This window comes from Bos grunniens, chromosome 7 (genome assembly GCF_055505025.1).
Source record: "Bos grunniens cultivar Pamir isolate PY7600 chromosome 7, Bosgru_T2T1.0, whole genome shotgun sequence".
NCBI classification, from domain to species: domain Eukaryota; kingdom Metazoa; phylum Chordata; class Mammalia; order Artiodactyla; family Bovidae; genus Bos; species Bos grunniens.
The window spans coordinates 53,543,014-53,564,768 of record NC_141171.1 but is presented as its reverse complement, the minus strand read 5'-3'; the positions used below and the strand labels follow the sequence as shown (position 1 = coordinate 53,564,768).

At 42.3% G+C, this 21,755-nt stretch overlaps 2 protein-coding genes and 1 non-coding gene across 15 annotated transcripts in view; 2 read left to right on the top strand and 1 right to left on the bottom strand.

Moving 5' to 3' along the window:
- The window catches only part of LOC147369572 (uncharacterized), a 545,146-nt gene that overhangs the window by 97,333 nt on the left and 426,058 nt on the right, over positions 1-21,755 (bottom strand). For 2 of the 5 annotated variants that reach the window (XR_015167591.1, XR_015167590.1), the window contains 2 exons: positions 19,107-19,194; positions 8,027-8,074 (listed from right to left, as the gene is read on the bottom strand). The gene's annotated coding sequence lies outside the window, so the exon portion shown is untranslated. Of the gene's footprint in view, positions 1-8,026; positions 8,083-16,087; positions 16,267-19,106; positions 19,195-21,755 lie in introns of those variants that run through there. The other 3 variants (XR_015167587.1, XR_015167588.1, XR_015167589.1) reach the window with 2 other exon arrangements.
- Positions 1-21,755, top strand: part of FGF1 (fibroblast growth factor 1) — a 106,304-nt gene that overhangs the window by 62,246 nt on the left and 22,303 nt on the right. For 7 of the 9 annotated variants that reach the window (XM_086412173.1, XM_086412167.1, XM_086412171.1 and 4 more), the window contains one exon: positions 20,297-20,499. In XM_086412173.1, coding sequence (XP_086268299.1) covers positions 20,331-20,499 — 169 coding nt within the window. In that variant the 5' untranslated portion in view covers positions 20,297-20,330. Of the gene's footprint in view, positions 1-971; positions 993-6,749; positions 6,888-20,296; positions 20,500-21,755 lie in introns of those variants that run through there. The other 2 variants (XM_086412170.1, XM_086412168.1) reach the window with 2 other exon arrangements.
- LOC147369575 (small nucleolar RNA SNORA36 family) lies at positions 2,314-2,437 on the top strand. The gene has a single exon (XR_015168689.1). It is a non-coding gene; the product is annotated as a small nucleolar RNA SNORA36 family (small nucleolar RNA).

Sequence of the window (21,755 nt, the reverse complement as noted above, 5' to 3'; positions counted from 1 at the left end):
TCAGAGGGGAGCAATGGATGGTAGAGGATATTAGTGACTTTGAAAAGTCAGTTAGAAAAAAGAAATAAACAAGGACAGAAACCATGTGGAGTGGGAAGGATGAGAGCAAAGCATGCTTCCAGCTACCTGCCAGAACGAAAGACAACTCCCATGAGGCCATGTTTAATGTCTGAGTGTACTGCCCTCGTTGTTGGTCCTGGGCTATCATTGTGATTTTCCTGATAAATGATGTCTTGGTTGCAATGTGCATGTTCCTGGAGACACTAGCTATGAGGGGCAGAGTTATCTCTTAGTTGAGTTTCTTGGATACAAATTTCAACTTACTTCCAAGCTTTATCAAACATGAGCCATTTCCCGGGGCCTTTGGTGGTGATTTTCTCTTGCTCCATCCCCTTCCCATAAAGTCCCCCTGGTTCCCACCAATAGCTGAGCTATGTGTAGACCCATGTGGGCAACACCAGTCATGGGGTCACAGGGCTAAAGAGCCATTAGACGTGCTGAAACGGGGCAAGCAGTGCAAACTGGACACTGGTCCCTTTTGGACTTTTCATGTGGGATCAAAGACAGTAGGCAAGTGAAAGGAACCTATAAAAATAGCCAAAGTCCTTAAGAAGTAACACAAGAGGAAACAAATTTCACACTGCCTTGAGGCAAGCTCTGCAGGGACCAGGCTCTGGAAGGCTAGTGCTGGGGTGGGGGATTCTTTTCTTCCTGCCCTTTGGCTGTGACACCCACTGGGTCCCTCTGTGAATCCTGGGCCCTGCTCCCTGCCCGCTTCCTGCTGGACGCCTCCGCAGGAATGTAGCTCTTAGGGGCAGAGCTGGGGCCTCGTGACCCACTTTCAAGATCCAGAACAGACTCTGACATGTGAAATGAGTTCCATGGGGTTTACATTCCTCTTTCGTATCCAAGCACCTTGCAACACAAAACCGCCTGCCAGGACTGCTAACTCTTCTTCCAGAGACATTTGGAAATCACTGTCTGGAAGAAATGTGAGTTTTGTCTTTTTGATTTTTTAATGTTTCGAGTGAGCATGGGGCCCTTGGAAACGAGGTTGCCCCACAGAGGGGAGGCAGCAGGATAAACTGATATCTCGAGACTGAGGGTTTTAGTCTTGGCTAAGTCATAGGTTTGCTTTGGTAAGTCACTCAGCCTCTCTGCACCCCAGGTCTCTTGGCCAGAGAAAAAGGAGAGGTCTTCATCCATTCAGCATAACAGCAGGAAGAGCAAGTATGAAATGATTAAGTACCTAACGTACAGTCTATGTAACTGGCACTCCAAGAAGATAGTTTACTCATGTAAAATGCTTTGTGAAACCCTAAATGCTGTAAAAAAGTAAATAATCAACACATAGGATAAAACATATGCTCTTACTAACAACAGTCATAATACCTTCCATTTTCAAGGCACTCACTCACTACATGTAAGGCCCTTCCCAGGCCTCACTCTCTCCCGTCCTCATGGCACCACAATAGATCAGTCCTCTTAACAGCTTCCTTTTACCAGTAAGGATCGGAAAAATTGAATGACTCACCAGGTCATGCAGGTAGCTAAAGACCCAACAGAAAATAAAAGCCATGTCTATGAGAACCTCCCTTTTTCATGGCCTTTCCAACATAGTAGGAAGGAAGATCTTTCACTCAGTCTGCCCAGTGACCTCAGACCTCACCCCAGCCCTTTAAAAGAAAGGCAAATGACTCTGCAGTGACAAAAGCCAAGAAAGATTTAGCCATTGTTGGGTTATATGGGGCAAGCATCACAGTGACAATAAGGAAAGTGCTGGTGGGGGCCACTATACGGCTGGGGAAGATGATAGTCATGTGTCAAAGGAGAACCCGTCAAAGACTCCATTCAAGGAAAAAAGTACCTTCAGCAGAACACAGTCCAGGGGCCTCTGCAAGCTATGAAAGCTGGTGGGGTAAAATGAGTAGAAAAGCTAAGGATCACTTAATCCAACAGGCATTTTATTCTCTTCCTCATGTTTCTTTGGCAATTCAAATCATGGACTCTAGAGTCAGAAAACTCTTTCTTCAGCTCTCAGTTTTCACATTTATGTAGCTGAGAGACTTCACTTTCACTTTTCACTTTCATGCATTGGAGAAGGAAATGGCAACCCACTCCAGTGCTCTTGCCTGGAGAATCCCAGGGACAGGGGAGCCTGGTGGGCTGCCATCTATGGGGTCGCACAGAGTTGGACACGACTGAAGTGACTTAGCAGCAGCAGCAGCAGCAGCTGTGTGACCTTAAGACAAATTACTTAAGCTCTCTGAGTCTCAGGGTCTTTAGAAGCAAAATAAGGGACAAACAAGGAATGCCTTGAAGTTCAGTTCAGGGCAGCATCTCTGTTCTGTTAATTAAACTCAGGGACATCAAACTGGCTAGGGTAGCTGACGGCTAGAAAATATTTCTCTATTAATTTACCTCCTAGCCATAAAAACAAAGAAATAAAAGCAATGCCTGCCTAACAGAATTTCTTCAAGATTAATTAATATAATATATACAAAGCATTTAAGACAGTACCTGGTACATAGTAAATATTCAAGAAAAGGTCACTAATTTATTATTTATGGGCATATTTTATTATTTATGGGTATGTCCAGAGGAGGCTATTGGGAAACATATGGTAGGGCAAGGCCTCAGCATTTCCAAAGAGATAACAAACACATACTTCAAAAGACTGAGTTTGTAGAAGCCAAATTTTCTAGGTCAGGAGAAAAGAAAAAAAAAAAACCTCAGCAAACAGACTCTTTCTATGAGCTGGAAGGTCTGTTGATTTCAAGAAAGGAATGTCCTTGCTGGGCTGGTCCTGGAGACTGTTAATTTGCACAACAGATTCAAAAGATTTTTGGAGACACATCAGTAAGAGGAGGCTAGAGGATGGGTGGAAAGGGTTGCTAGAGCCCCTGCAGAATCACTTTGCATTTGGCTCAAGGCCCTGGGGCTTTAAAGTGTCAGTCTGCAGGAAAGATGTTTCCATTGAAGATGTGTGCAGGTCTTCAGAAGGGCTGAGTGCCTGCTGGATGCTCTGGCCTGGGGTGTACCATTAAGCCCAGACAGACCTGGGGCCCACAGAACACACAGCTGCGTCAGGGAGCACTGTTTTTCCTCTTGAACAGAGGTCATTTTCTCTAAGCATTTAAAAGAATTCCTGATGTCTAAACAAATGATGCTCTAAGGGGAAGTGTTTTGGGAATGGTTAAGCCAGACTGCAGAGGATTAAATTTGGGAATCAAGGGAAGGAATGAAGGATACTGGAGGAGATTCTTTGGAATGTGTGTGTCTGCTCATATTTTCTACTCTTCATTGACGGGTATAAGACCTAAGGATGGGACTGAGCCATTGGGTGACACAGCCCAATTAGATGAACAGTCCCCACTTCCTGCTGGCTACACTTGGTCTAAGCATCTATGTCCCTCTTCATGACTTCATACTTCTGGTATGGCCAGATTGTGAATACCTTAAAGGCAGACATTATGATTTCTACTACAGGTCCAGAATTCCTGTTTCGAAAAGACTTAGATATGTTTCAAAATCCAGAATTTGGGAGATTTTAGAAAGGTAGTATGGTGTGTATATTGTATATGATGGAACAATTCCAGAGGTGTCTGGCATAGTAGCCTAAAATCAAGCATGTTAGTAACTCTGCACCAGATTATATAAATATTAACACAAAATGGAATAAAAAAAAAAAAAACTTTAAAAAGTCTCAGGACAGTTTGTGTCAGGTTTTGCCATATTTGAATTATGAAAGGACTTCTGGTTCTCAGAGTCTTTTGGTGTTGGAGAAGACTTCTGGTTTTCAGAGTCTTTTGGTGTTGGAGAAGACTCTTGAGAGTCCCTTGGACTGCAAGGAGATCCAACCAGTCCATTCTAAAGGAGATCAGTCCTGGGTGTTCTTTGGAAGGACTGATGCTGAAGCTGAAACTCCAATACTTTGGCCACCTCATGCGAAAAGCTGACTCATTGGAAAAGACCCTGATGCTGGGAGGGATTGGGGGCAGGAGGAGAAGGGAATGACAGAGGATGAGATGGCTGGTTGGCATCACTGACTCGATGGACATGAGTTTGGGTAAACTCCGGGAGTTGGTGATGGACAGGGAGGCCTGGAGTGCTGTGATTCATGGGGTCTCAAAGAGTTGGACACGACTGAGTGACTGAACTGAACTGAACTGAATTTCAGAATTATGGATTAGAGATTTCAGGCCTTTTAAATTTTTATTTTATTTTTCCTTCTTTTCTTTTGCAAATTTTCAGAACATCTGCAGCATCCTGCCCTTAATAGGTGCAGAGTAGAAGTTATCTTAAAAAAAAAATGACATTTTGATCTCCCTCATGTAATATCTGATTCTGGAAGCCAGGGGATAGTTTATTCTCAATGACTTTGGGATTCTTAAGGATTAGAAGAATACTAAATTAAAGAGTATTGGAGATGAAGACAACTGAAACATAGATTTTCTATCATCCTGGACAGTAACACACACAAACCCATAGGATATCATAGTCAACACCTAACCAAATGAGAAAAGAGCATCAATGCATGTCAGTGACATGAAAAATTTCTACCCTATCACTTAAAAAATATTTTCAAATATTGCTAAAATATCAGTAAACATTAAAAATCAACTTTGTTCAATTTTAATAGCACAGATAAGTGGCAAACCCAAACAATAAGATACATGGAGGCTGGTAATCAAGCTAACATATACTGAATGCTTACAAGTTTTCAAGTGCTGGGCTCAGTGCTTTGCATGTATTATTATTTATGGCTTACAGAACTACATGAAGTAGCTGCTACTATGGGGGACCTATTCTGGTGATGAGGAGTTAAAAAAAAAAGACACCCACTAGTGAGTGTCCAGCCAGAACTCCAACCTGAGTTTGGCAGTCAGAGGAAAAAAAGGAAGGAAGAAAGGCAGGGAGGGAGAGAGGGAAAGGAAGAATAGAGAGAAAGTCTTTTCTTACAGCATTTGCCAATTTCTGTGGTGTAAATACTCTCCCTGGGGCCAATTTACAAGTTATTAATGGTTCAACAACCAGCTAGCAAAACTCATGAATTAGTAAATTGGCTTTCGCAAACTTGTAGGAGTCATCTCCTACATGCCACTGTCAAGTCCATCCCATGGCCATGTCCATAGTTTACTGCTAACTTTGGAAGATGAGATTTCAGCTCATGGAACAGATCTGGCTTAGGAAGAACACGCAGAAGTGATAGCCCAAACCAGTGAGTCACAGCTCCATTCCTGGTGCAGACCTGGTACACACCAAGAGCAGAACAGGAAATAGGGGAGAAGAACACACTTGTCTCCCTCTCCTCACCAGAGGGTATGAAGTGGGTCCCTGCCAACCTGACACTCCCTGGCAGAAACAACAACACCTGGAACCTTTTTCCAGACCCTACCAACTTTCTCTAGGTGAGACAAGGAGGTCAGACTTGAGATCAAAGGGTCTGATCCCTTCCTTTAAGATCTTGAATTTCCCTAACATTTCCTTCGAAGTAGTAAGTATCTTCTACAAGATGAGAACCAGGTTTTGGCCTGCTTTTAACATAGGACAGGATATTCCAGACCTAATCTGAACCAAATTAAAATACATGTAGGCTCTTGGCTTAGCTATTCTGTTAACACCTTTAGGACACCACCTTCTAAATAGGTGTCCTGATAATATGTTTCCATGAGAGGCTCCCAAGAAGGGACTGGTCTGGTATTCAATCAATAGAAATGCACATAACACTGATTATGTCCAGTCATTTGCTAAGTTCTGTGTCTAGAATGAAAAAGCACAGTTTCTGTTCCAGGGCCTTGGAGACTAATGTAGGAGACAGTCAAGCAAACATAGTCAAATTATATTCATTCACTCTTCCAACAAATATTTATCAAATGCCCATTCAGTAATAGGCATTTTGCCAGTTACTAGGCTACCATGGTGAGCAAGACAGATTGGTGTGTATTATCATGGAGCTGACAGCTCAGTCACAAAAAGACAGTAATTAAATAATCATAAGAATGAAGGTGTAATAAGAGCTCTGAAGAAATGTTAAATGGTCCTGGGAGAACTAGAGGAACCTAATCCAGTTAATGGAAGTCAGGCAAGGCTTGAGGAAATGAGAACTGAACTAAGACTGGAAAAAAAAGTAGGAGTTAAGCAGTTAACTCTTGAGTAAGGTAGTAAGGTGGAGGGGAGGAGGAGGAGAACGGTGCTCCAGAGAGAGGGAATGGCATAGGTAAAGGTTTTAAGCGGGGTGGGAATCCATGTTTTCAAGGAAGTAGAAGCTTAGAAAGAGAACATGAAGGGGCATTAGCAGGGGTAGAGGCCAGGGCTGGTCCTCACAGAACCCTGCTGTCCTTGTTCTGGCCTTACTCTTTATCCCAGAGCAACTGGAAAATAATAAGTGCTTTAAGTAGGGAATATGTACAGCAATCACACCTAGTGCTATGACAGAATAAATGGAATGCTGCCCTGGGAGCATCAGGAAATCAACTCATCTCAACTGGTGTCTGTGGAATGGAGGAAAAGTAGGGAGGTCAGGGCTGGGGACGTGTCCAAACAGGCTTTCTGGAGGAGGAAATATCTGAGATGAATTTTTGAAAGATGAGTATGACTTAGCCAGGCCACAGAGGAAGGGTGGAAGAAGGGAGAGAGAGAGAGAGAACACGACTGGGTGATTGTGACAAGGTTAGGTGTGACAGATGAGGAAAGGCTATAGGTCGTAGGTTTGGGTTTTATCCTGACGGCAGCAGAGAACCCACTGACACAGTCAAAGGTCTTCAATAGGAGAGAAATGCTCATTTTCATACGTTAGAAAGGTCACTGGCAGCAAGGTAGAAAGTGGACTGGAAGAGAGCAGTGCTGGAAAAGAGAGGCCACTGCTGTCCGTCTCAGCAGCCCAGGTGAGAGAAGATGTTACACTTGCTCTCAGGAGCACAGTGAAAATGCAAGAGGGAGGGTGATGCGAGCAGACACTGAAGAGGCACAGTTGAAAGGGCTTTGTCACACGTGGGATGGGGTCAGTGATTTCTACTCTAACCAAAGAATAGTCTCAACAAAATTCTATTTGTGTTGAATCTTACTTTATGACTTTGAACATGGTCAATTTTTGTAAATGCTCTGTGTGTCCATGAGAAAAATGGTGTTCACTAATTGTTGGGTATAGGGTTCTCTTATACAGTTCATTCAATTAAGCATGTTAATTTTGTATTTTGATCTTCCACATCTGCAGTATTTTTTGTCTATTTGCTCTATTATTTATGATAAAAATGAGCTAAAATCTCTCACCATCATTGTGGACTGGTCAACAACTTCTCTTCATATATTTGTCCATTTTCATTTTTGAGGCTACTTCATTAAGTATACACAGGCTTTGAAGTTTTACCCCTCTCTGTTGAATTGATCCAGTTACCATTATGCAGTGATCCCTTTTATCCCTGATCATTCTTTTTGCCATAGACCTATTTTATATTATTAATATATTAATATTGCTATACTAACTTAAATTTTTGTTAACTTTTGGTGTCTATTTTTCATCCTTTTTCTTTTAACCTTTCTGTTTCCTCACGCTTTTAATGCATCTCTTGTAATCAGGGTAGATGGATTTTCTAAAAAATCAAATAACTAGCAAATTTAGCCCATATACATTTCTTGTGATTATAAATATACTTGAATTTATTTCTGCCACTTAATTATGAGCAATGTTTTTAAAAGTTTCTATTAGTTTTCTCTTTTTTTCTAGATTCTTTTGGATAAGTACAGTTTTATTCATTTCATTTCTTTTCCCTTATACCTGTCAGTTTCTGGTTGAAATGAATACATTCTATTTCTTTTAACATGTATATTTGACTTATCAAAATCTAAGGTAAATGAGTATCTCTAAGGAAGAGTTCAAGAGTTCAGGCTTTTGGGTCACACCATTCAAAGAGATGAGATAAAGGGCATGGGGTATATTTGAGGCCAAAGGTGAGATCTATTTTACATATACTGAATTTAAGGACACATACCCAATTATCACCTTAACAGATGTCTATGCACTTACCTTCAATGGCTTAATACACTTTGCAAAACATCCTCCTTCATGGGTATTCTGCATTGCTTAAGCGGAGACAGAAATTAAAAACAAAATTAAAAACTAATAAACATCAGTGTTTGTCTTCCTTTGAATTCTTAGAACCATGTCTTCCCCTCTGACCTTGCCCAGGGCCACACTGAACACAACTGTGTCCTAGAAACAGCAAGCCTCACAAACATCCTTAAATAACGAGAGTTGAGTCTGAAACAGTGACCTGGATTCTCTCACATAACCATGGCTTACCTGTGCCTCCTCCATCTTTTCCACTGTGTTTGCGGCTTGAATGATGAGGGAGGAAGGGCTTAGCTAATTTCTGCCAAATATTAGAGGGGAGAAAAACTCTATTTCCATACCAGCTGAAAAAATTATTTTATAATATAAAATTTTAAATTTTAATCAGAGGCTAATTACTTTACAATGTTGTATTGGTTTTGCCATATATTGACTTGAATCTGTCACAGGTGTACATGTGTTCCCCATCCTGAACCTCCCTTCCACCTCCCTCCCCATACGATCCCTCTGGGTCATCCCAGTGCACCAGCCCCGAGCATCCTGTATCATGCATCAAACCTGGACTGGCGATTTGCTTCACATATGATAATACATGTTTCAATGCCATTCTCCCAAATCATCCCACCCTTGCCCTCTCCCACAGAGTCCAAAAGACTGTTCTATACATCTGTGTCTCTTTTGCTGTCTCGCATATAGGGTTATCATTACCATCTTTCTAATATATATGCATTAGTATACTGTATTGGTGTTTTTCTTTCTGGCTTAATCCACTCGTATAATAGGCTCCAGTTTCATCCACCTCAATAGAACTGATTCAAATGTATTCTTTTTAATGGATGAGTAATACTCCATTGTGTATATGTACCACAGCTTTCTTATCCATTCATCTGCTGATGGACATATAGGTTGCTTCCATGTCCCGGCTATTATAAACAGTGCTGCGATGAACATTGGGGTACACATGTCTCTTTCAGTTCTGGTTTCCTCGGTGTATATGCCCAGCAGTGGGATTGCTGGGTCATAAGGCAGTTCTATTTCCAGTTTTTTAAGGAATCTCCACATTGTTCTCCATAGGGGCTGTACTAGTTTGCATTCCTACCAACAGTGTAAGAGGGTTCCCTTTTCTCCACAGCCTCTCCAGCATTTATTGCTTGTAGACTTTTGGATAGCAGCCATTCCTACGGACGTGAAATGGTACCTCATTGTGGTTCTGATTTGCATTTCTCTGATAATGAGTGATCTTGAGCATCTTTTCATGTGTTTGTTACAGCTGTATGTCTTCTTTGGAGAAATGTCTGTTTAGTTCTTTGACCCATTTTTTGATTGGGTCGTTTATTTTTCTGGAATTGAGCTGTAGGAGTTGCTTGTATATTTTTGAGATTAATTCTTTGTCAATTGCTTCATTTGCTATTATTTTCTCCCATTCTGAAGGCTGTCTTTTCACCTTGCTTATAGTTTCCTTTGTTGTGCAGAAGCTTTTAATTTCAATTAGGTCCCATTTGTTTATTTTTGCTTTTATTTCCAATATTCTGGGAGGTGGGTCATAGAGGATCCTGCTGTGATGTATGTCGGAGAGTGTTTTGCCTATGTCTCCTCTAGGAGTTTTACAGTTTCTGGTCTTATGTGTAGATCTTTAATCCATTTTGAGTTTATTTTTGTGTATGCTGTTAGAAAGTATTCTAGTTTCATTCTTTTACAAGTGGTTGACCAGTTTCCCCAGCACCACTTATTAAAGAGACTGTCTTTTCTCCACTGCATGTTCTTGCCTCCTTTGTCAAAGATAAGGTGTCCACAGGTGCGTGGATTTATCTCTGGGCTTTCTATTTGGTTCCATTGATCTATATTTCTGTCTTTGTGCCAGTAACCATACTATCTTGATGACTGTCTTTGTAGTAGAGCCTGAAGTCAGGCAGGTTGATTCCTCCAGTTCCATTCTTCTTTCTCAAGATTGCTTCAGCTATTCGAGGTTTTCTGTATTTCCATACAAATTGTGAAATTATTTGTTCTAGCTCTGTGAAAAATACCTTTGGTAGCCTGATAGGGATTGCACTGAATCTATAGATTGCTTTAGGTAGTATACTCATTTTCACTATGTTGATTCTTCCAATCCATGAACACAGTATATTTCTCCATCTATTAGTGTCCTCTTTGATTTCTTTCACCAGTGTTTTATAGTTTTCTATATATAGGTCTTTTGTTTCTTTAGGTAGATATATTCCTAAGTATTTTATTCTTTTCATTGCAATGGTGAATGGGATTGTTTCCTTAATTTCTCTATTTTCTCATTATTAGCATATAGGAATGCAAGGGATTTCTGTGTGTTGATTTTATATCCTGCAATTTTACTATATTCATTGATTAGCTCTAGTAATTTTCTGGTGGAGTCTTTAGGGTTTTCTATGTAGAGAATCATGTCATCTGCAAACAGTGAGAGTTTTACTTCTTCTTTTCCAATTTGGATTCCTTTTATTTCTTTTTCTGCTCTGATTGCTGTGGCCAAAACTTCCAAAACTAAGTTGAATACTAGTGGTGAGAGTGGGCACTCTTGTTGTGTTCCTGACTTTAGGGGAAATGCTTTCAATTTTTCACCATTGAGGATAATGTTTGCTGTGGGTTTGTCATAGATAGCTTTTATAATGTTGAGGTATGTTCCTTCTCTTCCTGCTTTCTGGAGGGTTTTTATCATAAACGGATGTTGAATTTTGTCAAAGGCTTTCTCTGCATCTATTGAGATAATCATATGGCTTTTATTTTTCAATTTGTTAATGTGGTGTATTACATTGATTGATTTGCGGATATTGAAGAATCCTTGCATCTCTGAGATAAAGTCCACTTGGTCATGATGTATGACCTTTTTAATGTGCTGTTGGATTCTGATCATTAGAATTTTGTTAAGGATTTTTCCATCTATGTTCATCAGTGATATTGGCCTGTAGTTTTCTTTTTTTGTGGCATCTCTGTCAGGTTTTGGTATTAGGGTGATGGTGGCCTCATAGAATGAGTTTGGAAGTTTACCTTCCTCTGAAATTTTCTGGAAGGGTTTGAGTAGGATAGGTGTTAGCTCTTCTCTAAATTTTTGGTAGAATTCAGCTGTGAAGCCGTCTGGACCTGGGCTTTTGTTTGCTGGAAGATTTCTGATTACAGTTTCAATTTCCGTGCTTGTGATAGGTCTGTTAAGATTTTCTATTTCTTCCTGGTTCAGTTTTGGAAAGTTGTACTTTTCTAAGAATTTGTCTATTTCTTCCAAGTTGTCCATTTTATTGGCATATAATTGTTGATAGTAGTCTCTTATGATCCTTTGTATTTCTGTGTTGTCTATTGTGATCTCTCCTTTTTCATTTCTAATTTTATTGATTTGATTTTTCTCCCTTTGCTTCTTGACGAGTCTGGCTAATGGTTTGCCAATTTTATTTATCCTCTCAAAGAACCAGGTTTTGGCTTTGTTGATTTTTGCTATGGTCTCTTTTGTTTCTTTTGCATTTATTTCTGCCCTAATTTTTAAGATTTTGTTCCTTCTGCTAACCCTGGGGTTCTTCATTTCTTCCTTTTCTAGTTGCTTTAGGTGTAGAGTTAGGTTATTTATTTGACTTTTTTCTTGTTTCTTGAGGTATGCCTGTATTGCTATGAACCTTCCCCTTAGCACTGCTTTTACAGTGTCCCACGGATTTTGGGTTGTTGTGTTCTCATTTTCATTCATTTCTATGCATATTTTGATTTCTTTTTTTATTTCTTCTGTGATTTGTTGGTTATTCAGCAGCGTGTTGTTCAGCCTCCGTATGTTGGAATTTTTAATAGTTTTTCTCCTGTAATTGACATCTAATCTTACTGTATTGTAGTCAAGAAAAGATGGTTGGAATGATTTTAATTTTTTTGAATTTACCAAGGCTAGATTTATGGCCCAGGATGTGATCTATCCTGGGGAAGGTTCCATGTGCGCTTGAGAAAAAGGTGAAATTCATTGCATTGAGGTGAAATGTCCTATAGATATCAATTAGGTCTAACTGGTCTATTGTATCATTTAAAGTTTGTGTTTCCTTGTTAATTTTCTGTTTAGTTGATCTATCCATAGGTGTGAGTGGGGTATTAAAGTCTCCCACTATTACTGTGTTATTGTTAATTTCCCCTTTCATACTTGTTAGCATTTGTCTTACATATTGCAGTGCTCCTATGTTGGGTACATATATATTTATAATTGTTATATCTTCTTCTTGGATTGACCCTTTGATCATTATGTAGTGTCCTTCTTTGTCTCTTTTCACAGCCTTTGTTCTAAAGTCTATTTTATCTGATATGAGTATTGCTACTCCTGCTTCCTTTTGATCTCTGTTTGTGTGGAATATCTTTTTCCAGCCCTTCACTTTCAGTCTGTATGTGTCCCTTGTTTCTAGTGGGTCTCTTGTAGACAACATATATAGGGGCCTTGTTTTTGTCTCCATTCAGCCAGTCTTTGTCTTTTAGTTGGGGCATTCAACCCATTTATGTTTAAGATAATTATTGATAAGTACGATCCCGTTGCCATTTACTTTATTGTTTTGGGTTCAAGTTTATACACCCTTTCTGTGTTTCCTGTCTAGAGAAGATCCTTTAGCATTTGTTGGAGAGCTGGTTTGGTGGTGCTGAATTCTCTCAGCTTTTGCTTGTCTGGAAAGCTTTTGATTTCTCCTTCATATTTGAATGAGATCCTTGCTGGGTACAGTAATCTGGGCTGTAGGTTATTTTCTTTCATCACTTGAAGTATGTCCTGCCATTCCCTCCTGGCCTGAAGAGTTTCTATTGAAAGATCAGCTGTTATCCTTATGGGAATCCCCTTGTGTGTTATTTGTTGTTTTTCCCTTGCTGCTTTTAATATTTGTTCTTTGTGTTTGATCTTTGTTAATTTGATTAATATGTGTCTTGGGGTGTTTCGCCTTGGGTTTATCCTGTTTGGGACTCTCTGGGTTTCTTGGACTTGGGTGATTATTTCCTTCCCTATTTTAGGGAAGTTTTCAACTATTATCTCCTCAAATATTTTCTCATGGTCTTTCTTTTTGTCTTCTTATTCTGGGACTCCTATGATTCAAATGTTGGGGCATTTAACATTATCCCAGAGGTCTCTGAGATTATCCTCATTTCTTTTAATTTGTTTTTCTTTTTTCCTCTCTGTTTCATTTATTTCTACCATTCTATCTTCTACCTCACTTATCCTATCTTCTGCCATCGTTATTCTACTGTTGGTTCCCTCCAGAGTGTTTTTGATCTCATTTATTGCATTATTCATTATATATTGACTCTTTTTTATTTCTTCTAGGTCTTTGTTAAACCTTTCTTGCATCTTCTCAATCCTTGTCTCCAGGCTATTTATCTGTAATTCCATTTTGTTTTCAAGATTTTGGATCATTTTCATTATCATTATTTGGCATTCTTTATCAGTTAGATTCCCTAACTCTTCCTCTTTTGTTTGGTTTAGTGGGCATTTATTCTGTTCCTTTACCTGCCAGGTATTTTTCTGCCTCTTCATCTTGCTTGTATTGCTGTGTTGGGGTGGCCTTTCTGTATTCTGGCAGTTTGTGGAGTTCTCTTTATTGTGGAGTTTCCTCGCTGTGGGTGGGGTTGGATGCGTGGCTTGTCAAGGTTTCCTGGTTAGGGAAGCTTGTGTCAGTGTTCTGGTGGGTGGAGCTGGATTTCTTCTCTCTGGAGTGCAATGAAGTATCCAGTAATGAGTTATGAGATGTCAATGGGTTTGGAGTGACTTTGGGCAGCCTGTATATTGTAGCTCAGGGCTGTGTTCCTATGTTGCTGGAGAATTTGTGTGGTATGTCTTGCTCTGGAATTTGTTGGCTCTTGGTGGTGCTTGGTTTCAGTGTAGGTATGGAGGCATTTGATGAGCTCCTGTCAATTAATGTTCCCTGGAGTCAGGAGTTCTCTGGTGTTCTCAGGATTTGGACTTAAGCTTCCTGCCTCTGGTTTTCAGTCTTATTCTTACAGTAGCCTCAAGACTTCTCCATCTATACAGCACCAATGATAAAACATCTAGGTTAAAGATGAAAAGTTTCTCCACAGTGAGGGACACCCAGAGAGGTTCACAGAGTTACATGGAGAAGAGAAGAGGGAGGAGGGAGTTAGAGGTGACCAGGAGGAGAAGAGGGGGAATCAAAAGAGGAGAGAGCAAGCTGGCCAGTAATCACTTCCTTATGTGCTCTCCACAGTCTGGACCGCTCAGATGTTCATGTAGTTATACAGAGAAGAGAAGAGGGAGGAAGGAGACAGAGGTGGCCAGGAGGATAAAGGGGGGAATCAAAAGGAGCGAGACAGATCCAGCCAGTAATCAGTTCCCTAAGTGTTCTCCAAAGTCCGGAACACACAAAGAGATTCACAGAGTTGGGTAGAGAAGAGAAGGGGGAGGGGGCAGATAGAGGCGACCTGGTGGATAAAAAGGAGAGTCCAAAGGGGGAGAGAGCAGTCAAGTCAGTAATCTTGCTCCCAAGTAAAAATGGGTACTGAAGATTGGGTTCTTAAAGGTACAAAGTTGATAACAAATACCAAAAAGCTAAGATTAAAAATCTAGAGTAGAGGTTGGATTCTCAAAAATACAATATTAAAGAAAAAAAGAACAAAGTCACAAAAATTATAAATATATATATATGAAGTTTGCTTTAAAAAATAGGGTCTTTTTTTGCAAAGTAATAGTAGGTTATAAAAATGAAAATTAAAGGAGTAAGAGAGGACTGAAAAATTAAAAAAAAATTTTTTTTAAAGAATGATAATAGTAAAAATATATCTAGGATTTTCTCTGGTGTTGTGGACAGTGTGGGGTCAGTTCATTTTCAGATAGTTCCTTGATTCAGTTTATACTTCTCAAGATCTATAGGCCCCTTCCTATGTAGTCGGTGCTAACTACAGGGTTTTAATATATTGCACCTGTTACTTCCAAGGTGGTTCCCTCTGTTTTAGCTTCTTGTGTTTGCTGGTCTTGTCAGTGTCTAATTTCTGCTCTGACACAAGGGGGTGGTGGTGGACACTTTTTTAGGGTCACTTGTTCAGTTGTGCTCTGGGGAGGAAGGAACACTGTAAACAAATAACACTGGCGTGTGTGGGGAGTGCTCGCAGTGTCTCGGCCGCGCTGGGTTTGCCCCCGTTCACGGTGTGTGTGCTTACCCTGTCTACACTGCTCAGGCTCTAGGTTGCTCTGCCGGGAACTGTCTGAGGCCGGCCCTGGATTGTATGCACTTCCCAGGTCTAAGCCGCTCAGGTTCAGGTACTCGGGTACTCCTCAAAGACACAGACTCGGTTGGGCCTGCGTTTCGTGCCCTTTCCAGGTCCGAGCAGCTCAGGCGACCAGGTGTTTGGCGAGCACGGTGGCTGAGACTTATCGCCTCCCCCATCCCTGCCGCTTGGTTTTCTGGGTGTACAACCAGCACACCTTCTCAGGCAGATGTTGACCGTCCAGAATCCCAAGAAGTCTTGGTTAGCAACGAACCTGCTTGCAGTTTGGTAGATAATGCCTCTCTGGGGCCAGGATTGGCCCCTTCCGGCTCTGGCTGCCCTTGACTGCCTGTCTCCGGCAGGGGATGGGCTGGTCCGAAGCCAGCTAGCTCCAGTCAGTCCTTTGATCTGTGAGCGGGCCTGGTGGTGTCTTAAGTTAGGGCTTTTTGCGGGGTAGCTATCCCACAGTCTGGTTTGCTATCTCAAGTTATTTCCCTCAGATTGCCCTTGGAGCATTCAGGCCAGGTCCTTACTCTAAGCAATGCAGCCCACACCTCCCCTGCCCAGCCCCTGCTTGCTAGTGGCGGATGCAGGCGTCTGCACTGCTTCTCCACTGGGAGTTACGCTGGCACATAATATGTGGGTTTTAATTATTTATTTATTTTTCCTCCCGGTTATGTTGCCCTCTGAGGTTCCAAGGCTCGCCACAGACTCACCAGTGAGAGTGTTTCCTGGTGTTTGGAAACTTTTCTCTTTTTTAAGACTCCCTTCCCGGGATGGAGCTCCATCCCTACCTCTTTTGTCTCTCTTTTTGTCTTTTACATTTTTTCCTACCTCCTTTCGAAGACAATGGGCTGCTTTTCTGGGTGCCTGATGTCCTCTGCTGGCATTCAGAAGTTGTTTTGTGGAATTTACTCAACGTTCAAATGTTCTTTTGATGAATTTGTGGGGGAGAAAGTGGTCTCCCCATCCTATTCCTCCACCATCTTAGGGCCGCCTCTCTGAAAAAATTACTTTAAATTAAGCATTCAGTTGCAGCTGACCTAGAACACATTAGGCTTCGACCAGTTCAACATAACCACTTACCCCTCTCTCCTAGAGGTCAGGTCACACTTGTAAACTTTCTAAGTAGTGTTATGAATACTATGCTCATTTAACCCTTCAGACAGCTGAAGGGTTAAATCTGAGGTAGGCAGCAGGGTGGGGATTATTAGAGGAAACATCTTGGAAGAAGTTAATGACTCGCCTAGGCTCCCAGAGACAATTTGAGCATAGCTAGAGCTGTACAGTGTTCCTTACTCTCTCACACTGAAAAGTGACTATTGTATTCCTGGGTAAGAGCATATACTTAACATCCTATTCATGTGTCAGAGCTCAGGTTCTCTTCCAGAGGCTACAGCTAACAAAATATGTCAGACTTAATATGAATGTTCCAATAGGCTTGGTGTTCTCCTCACTTTGGTTGTCACTGGGAAGTCGAGAAAATCTCCCCAGGGCCCCAATCCCAGAGGGCTGGGCCAAGCACATGACAAAAGACCTCTGGGCTTGGTCTTTTCTATCTCCCAACATACCCAGAGATAACTCCCTTCCCTGACAGCCAACAAAAAGATCACAGTAACCAGGAGTAGGGCTTATAAATTTCCATTATACTCTATGCCTGATTTCACATAGTTAATGGATTCATTTATTAGAGCAATTTGTGAAAATCCCCAAGGGTCTGGTAAGGCTGCTGCCTAATGGTTTTATCACGTCATATACTTTCTTCATGCCTGTCCCTTTAACACTTACTGGATTGGCAAGGAACTTTGGACCAACCACTACTAAAAATACAAGTAAACTGTAAACAAAACAAAAAGAGGAGGGGCATTTCGTGCCTCTGGAATTTCATTTTTGAAAAAATATTTCGTTTTTGTATGTTTTACAGCTGATTCATAAATGCCACTGTCACAGTCTACCAAATTCACATTGAACTCAAGGCTTATTTTCAGGCATCAGCATATCACCTTCAGATTTCAGGTATGGATTTGAACTGAAGGGTGATGGGAACAATCTTAAGTCAATGCAGCCACACTGTCACTGCACCTCTTACTGGGTGGAGCAGGCACAGAGCAGAGGCGGGGGCTTGTATAACCCCAGGCCGCAATGCAAACCAGAGGGAAGGGGTGCCTGGCCTCTGGCAGAGGTCCTATCTGGTGAGAGTTGCAGTGATAAAGCCCAGGCTTCATGGCTTAACACACACATGAATGTGAGAGGATAAGTAGAAATCTTGGCCAGAACTAATGCCTCCAACCTTGGCCAGACTTTTGGTGCATATGTTCCCTTCATCCCAATGGGATGGAAGCAACAATGTAAATGAGTAGAGCCAAATTCATATGCAACACTTAGAAACCAACTTAATGGAGACTCCTAATGGGTGCCAGATCTAGAACAGAGACCATCCTCACCACAGCAACTGCTGCATGACCAGGGCTCATGGGGACCTCCCTTTGAGAAAATCCAGGGACAACAAGAAACAAAATTCTGTCTGTCTAAGATGGAGAATACAAATGAGTATAGTGAAATGGCCACCACTAGTATACAGTTATTGTCTCCTGTACCTAATTAAGTACTAGGTGCTTGAAAAGAAGACTAATAGAACAAAAAGTATGGATTATCTCTTAGCTATAATTTAAGGAACAAGGATCTGGTCAGTGTTGTATGCTGATGACAGGTAATGGGTGAAAATGCCCATGTTTGGAAACACTGAATTGCTTTACATCAGAGGGGATTCCAGAATTGTGTGGAATGGGGAAGAGGAGGAAGAGGGACATTGAGAGGTTGGGAAGAAACAGGGATGAGTACAGAGACAGAGGTGGGCACAGACACTCGGAGCCTTGTGGATAGAGAGGGTTTTGGAAAAGAGAGTGAGGTTTTGGGAAGAGAATGCAAAGAGCTGTGCAAGGTGAACTCTGCCATCTGCCCTGTGGAACTGATGTATATGAAATTAATTTTCCATCTGTTATGGTACTATGTGAAAAGGACCAGACAAAGTTTTGCCTTATGTGAAGGAGACATTTGGAGGTGGTCTGACTTTAAAGATAGTTTACATGGTGTATGCAAAACTCTGAGGATCCTTGGAGGGACTTCAAACCATAGCCCGTGTGGCTGCAGATTGGAAGAGATGTACCAGACACATTAAAATGCCCGGAGCAGAGGAACACATGGAGGCTTCTAACATGAACTCTAATTCCAAAGTCACCAGGACAAATCACCCAAATTGCTGTCTTGATTTCTGCTGGAATTACCTTCTATGCAAGCAGCTCCCTGAAGCCACTCCAGGGATGGCCGGATGGCTGGAAGGGGAGTGTGAGGAATGTAGGAGACTGGCTGGCCTTCTGTTAAGTTCACAGGGCTCCTAACGCCTGGTGACATGGGTTCTCCAGGGAATGATAACATGCATGGGGGCAAAAGTGGAGGCTGTTGGTGGGGACAGCCAATACCTGGGTTACAGATGAGTAACAATGAATGATCAGGTCATGGGTGCAGAGGTAGGTGCCAGGCTATGAGTAAACCCCCCTTCTGCTAATAATACTGTGCTATCACTGAAGTCACTTAATACTGTCATGGTAATGAAGGGCAGGCTGGGGCTTTCTTTCAACAGACCCCTTTAGAGGCTCACTTACTAGCTGTTGAGACAGGCCATGAGCAGCTATAAGCTTTGGTTTCACTTTATAAAAAGATTGAGGATAATATCAGTGTCTGCCTCAATGACATAAGTTAACTCCTAGCCTATAATATGTTAATGATGATGCTGATGATCACTAGTATTGTAAAGCCACTTGATAATCAATGTGTACAATTGGCATCTACTCACTCTTATAAGATGAAATTCCCACGGTGGTCTTCTGGTCTCTTCTTCACCTTTCTTGTGCAGTCCTTGTAGTGAGCACCGATCCAGTCTTCTACATGGTGGAGCAAGTAGATATTTTAAAATACTGAAGTTTATCGGCCTTGCTTTTTAGTTCGTAGAGAGCCACAGATGCGTTTGTACACTGGTAATACGAACTTGTGTAGAGTGCGTCCACTAATCTATTTGTACACTGATAATATAAATTTGTGTACAGTGGGTCCACTAATGCATTTATACATATGTGCGTTTCTGATAATATAATTTGTGTACAGTGGGTATGCATAGCATTAGAGGGTCATAGAAGGTCATACAATGGTTTCTGTGTCATAAGACTTCTCATTAGGAAGTAATTAGGGTGAAGGAAGTCTTTGTACCAGGGATAGACTACTGTCTTCCCTGTGTGATCTGAGGATGTACAGGAAGCTGTGGACGTAGGCAACAGCCAGCAGAACCTTCAAAATACTCCACCCCATAAAATTTCCTTTGGCACAGTGATGGCCCTTTAAAAACCCCACCTAACACCTCCACGTGCCTACTTCTCCACTTCTGGTTCCGTTCCCACCAGCAAACCCATAATTTTCCTTTACACATTAACTGTTGGCTAGCTCGGAAACACTCCACTCCACCCCACCCCACCCCACCCCTTCCCCCACGGGTCTCGCGTGCCTAGGCTCCCTGGGCCATCTCTGTACACAGGCCTCAGCACCTGGGCAAAACAGTGGGAGGTGGAGGGCACAACCTCGGTGCCGGCCTCTTGGCTTTTGTGGGTTTCAGCCAGACCCTGAGTGTTATTTTAGTGCAACTTCAGTGTTTAATTTGAGGATGTGTGTGGATCAGAAGGAGGGACCAAAACATTATTTTTTTTTCCATCCGCCAAAATGATCAAATTTGATATTCCAAAAAACGCACAGCCTGGTCCAAAGCTGTGTCCAGTTGGTAAGTGGGAAATGACTGAAAATCCCTCCCCTGCCGGGGACCATCCCTCCTTAACCACTGGCCACTGCGCAGGCCCGTTTACTGTGGGCAGCACCTGGGCAGTCTGTGGTTTCCGCCCACCCAGGAGCCGGTGCCCTGAGGCTCTCCTTGCCTTCTTGAAAGTGCACACAGCACCTTCGCTGGAAGAACATCCTACAGGGTTGTTTCATTTCTTACAGCCTTGAAACAGCCACAACCAGCAGCTGCTGAGCCATGGCTGAAGGAGAAACCACGACCTTCACGGCCCTGACTGAGAAGTTTAACCTGCCTCTAGGCAATTACAAGAAGCCCAAGCTCCTCTATTGCAGCAACGGGGGCTACTTCCTGAGAATCCTCCCAGATGGCACAGTGGATGGGACGAAGGACAGGAGCGACCAGCACAGTAAGCACCCATCTCACATTTCTGGTATCTTCCTTACTCAGGGACAGGAGAAGGGAGAATAGGGAGAATAGCTAAGGGCTGTACCCCCTTCTCCCCTTCTCCAAGGTTCTCTTCAGACATGACACACTCAGACGCAGGGGTAGCAAGGTACAGAGGGTCTGGGTGTGGAGAAGGGGGAGTTGTGAGGGCAACAGCCTGCCTAAAGGAGTCTGATTTCAAGAGTTTAAGAGGACTTCTCTGTTGACCTAACATATCTGCTGTGAGATCAGACAGGCTGCCAATGTTCAACTGTTCCAGATTCCTGTAAGCAGCGAGAGGCCTGATCCCCAAGGCCAGTCAGGGCCCTTCTCACTCCATGACGGGAAGGGCCACACGGGGCAGGGGCAATAAACTCCCAACAGACAAGGGCTCAATTTCAAGTTAACCGATTCTCCAGGTTGTATTTCCACTGGGCTTGATTTGTGAAATCCTAGTTCACAATCGTAGTCTTACACATCATTAATTATGCTGCTCTTGCTCTGCGTATCATGCAGACGTGGCTGCGGTAACTGGGAGGGGTAAAGTCATTCTCCAGACCTTATAGAAACAGGAGAGTAGGAGCGATTTGAGCCAAAGGCTGACTATCTCTTCTGGGCTTTCCTGCCAGCGCTGCTCTCAGATGGTGTTGATAAATGGCGGTATGACTTTGGAGAAAAGACTCTCCTTGACTATCTAAGAACAAAAATCTCTCCCTTCTGCTTTAGTATTTCTGGCAGTGGTGTGTATGTTTGATATGAGGTGTCTGGGTTCTACTGTGATGTCACTGGGGATTCCCTGAGCCCCACCAAATCATTAGATGTTGGAGTGGAGCCAAAAGTCAGATCTGGTCCCTGTTCAGAGGGTCTGAGGGGTCAAATGTGTCATGAACCAAGGGAAGGAAAGTATGGATGAAATCAGGAGACACAGAATAGCACAGGTAGAATTTAAGGTTGTGCAGGATGGCTTTAAAATGAGATACGGAACACTGCTTTGATGTGATGGTAGTCTTTATTATTGATTTGATTTACACCAAAGGTTAAGGCTGCCCAGGTGGTACTTGCGGTAAAGAACTCACCTGAAAATGCAGGAGACTCAAGAGACATGGGTTTGATCCCTGGCTTGGAAAGATCCCCTGGAGGAGGGCATGGCAACCCCTCTAGTATTCTTGCCTGGAAAATCCCATGCACAGAGGAGCCTGGCAGGCTATGGCCCACAGGGTCGCAAAGAGCTGGACACAA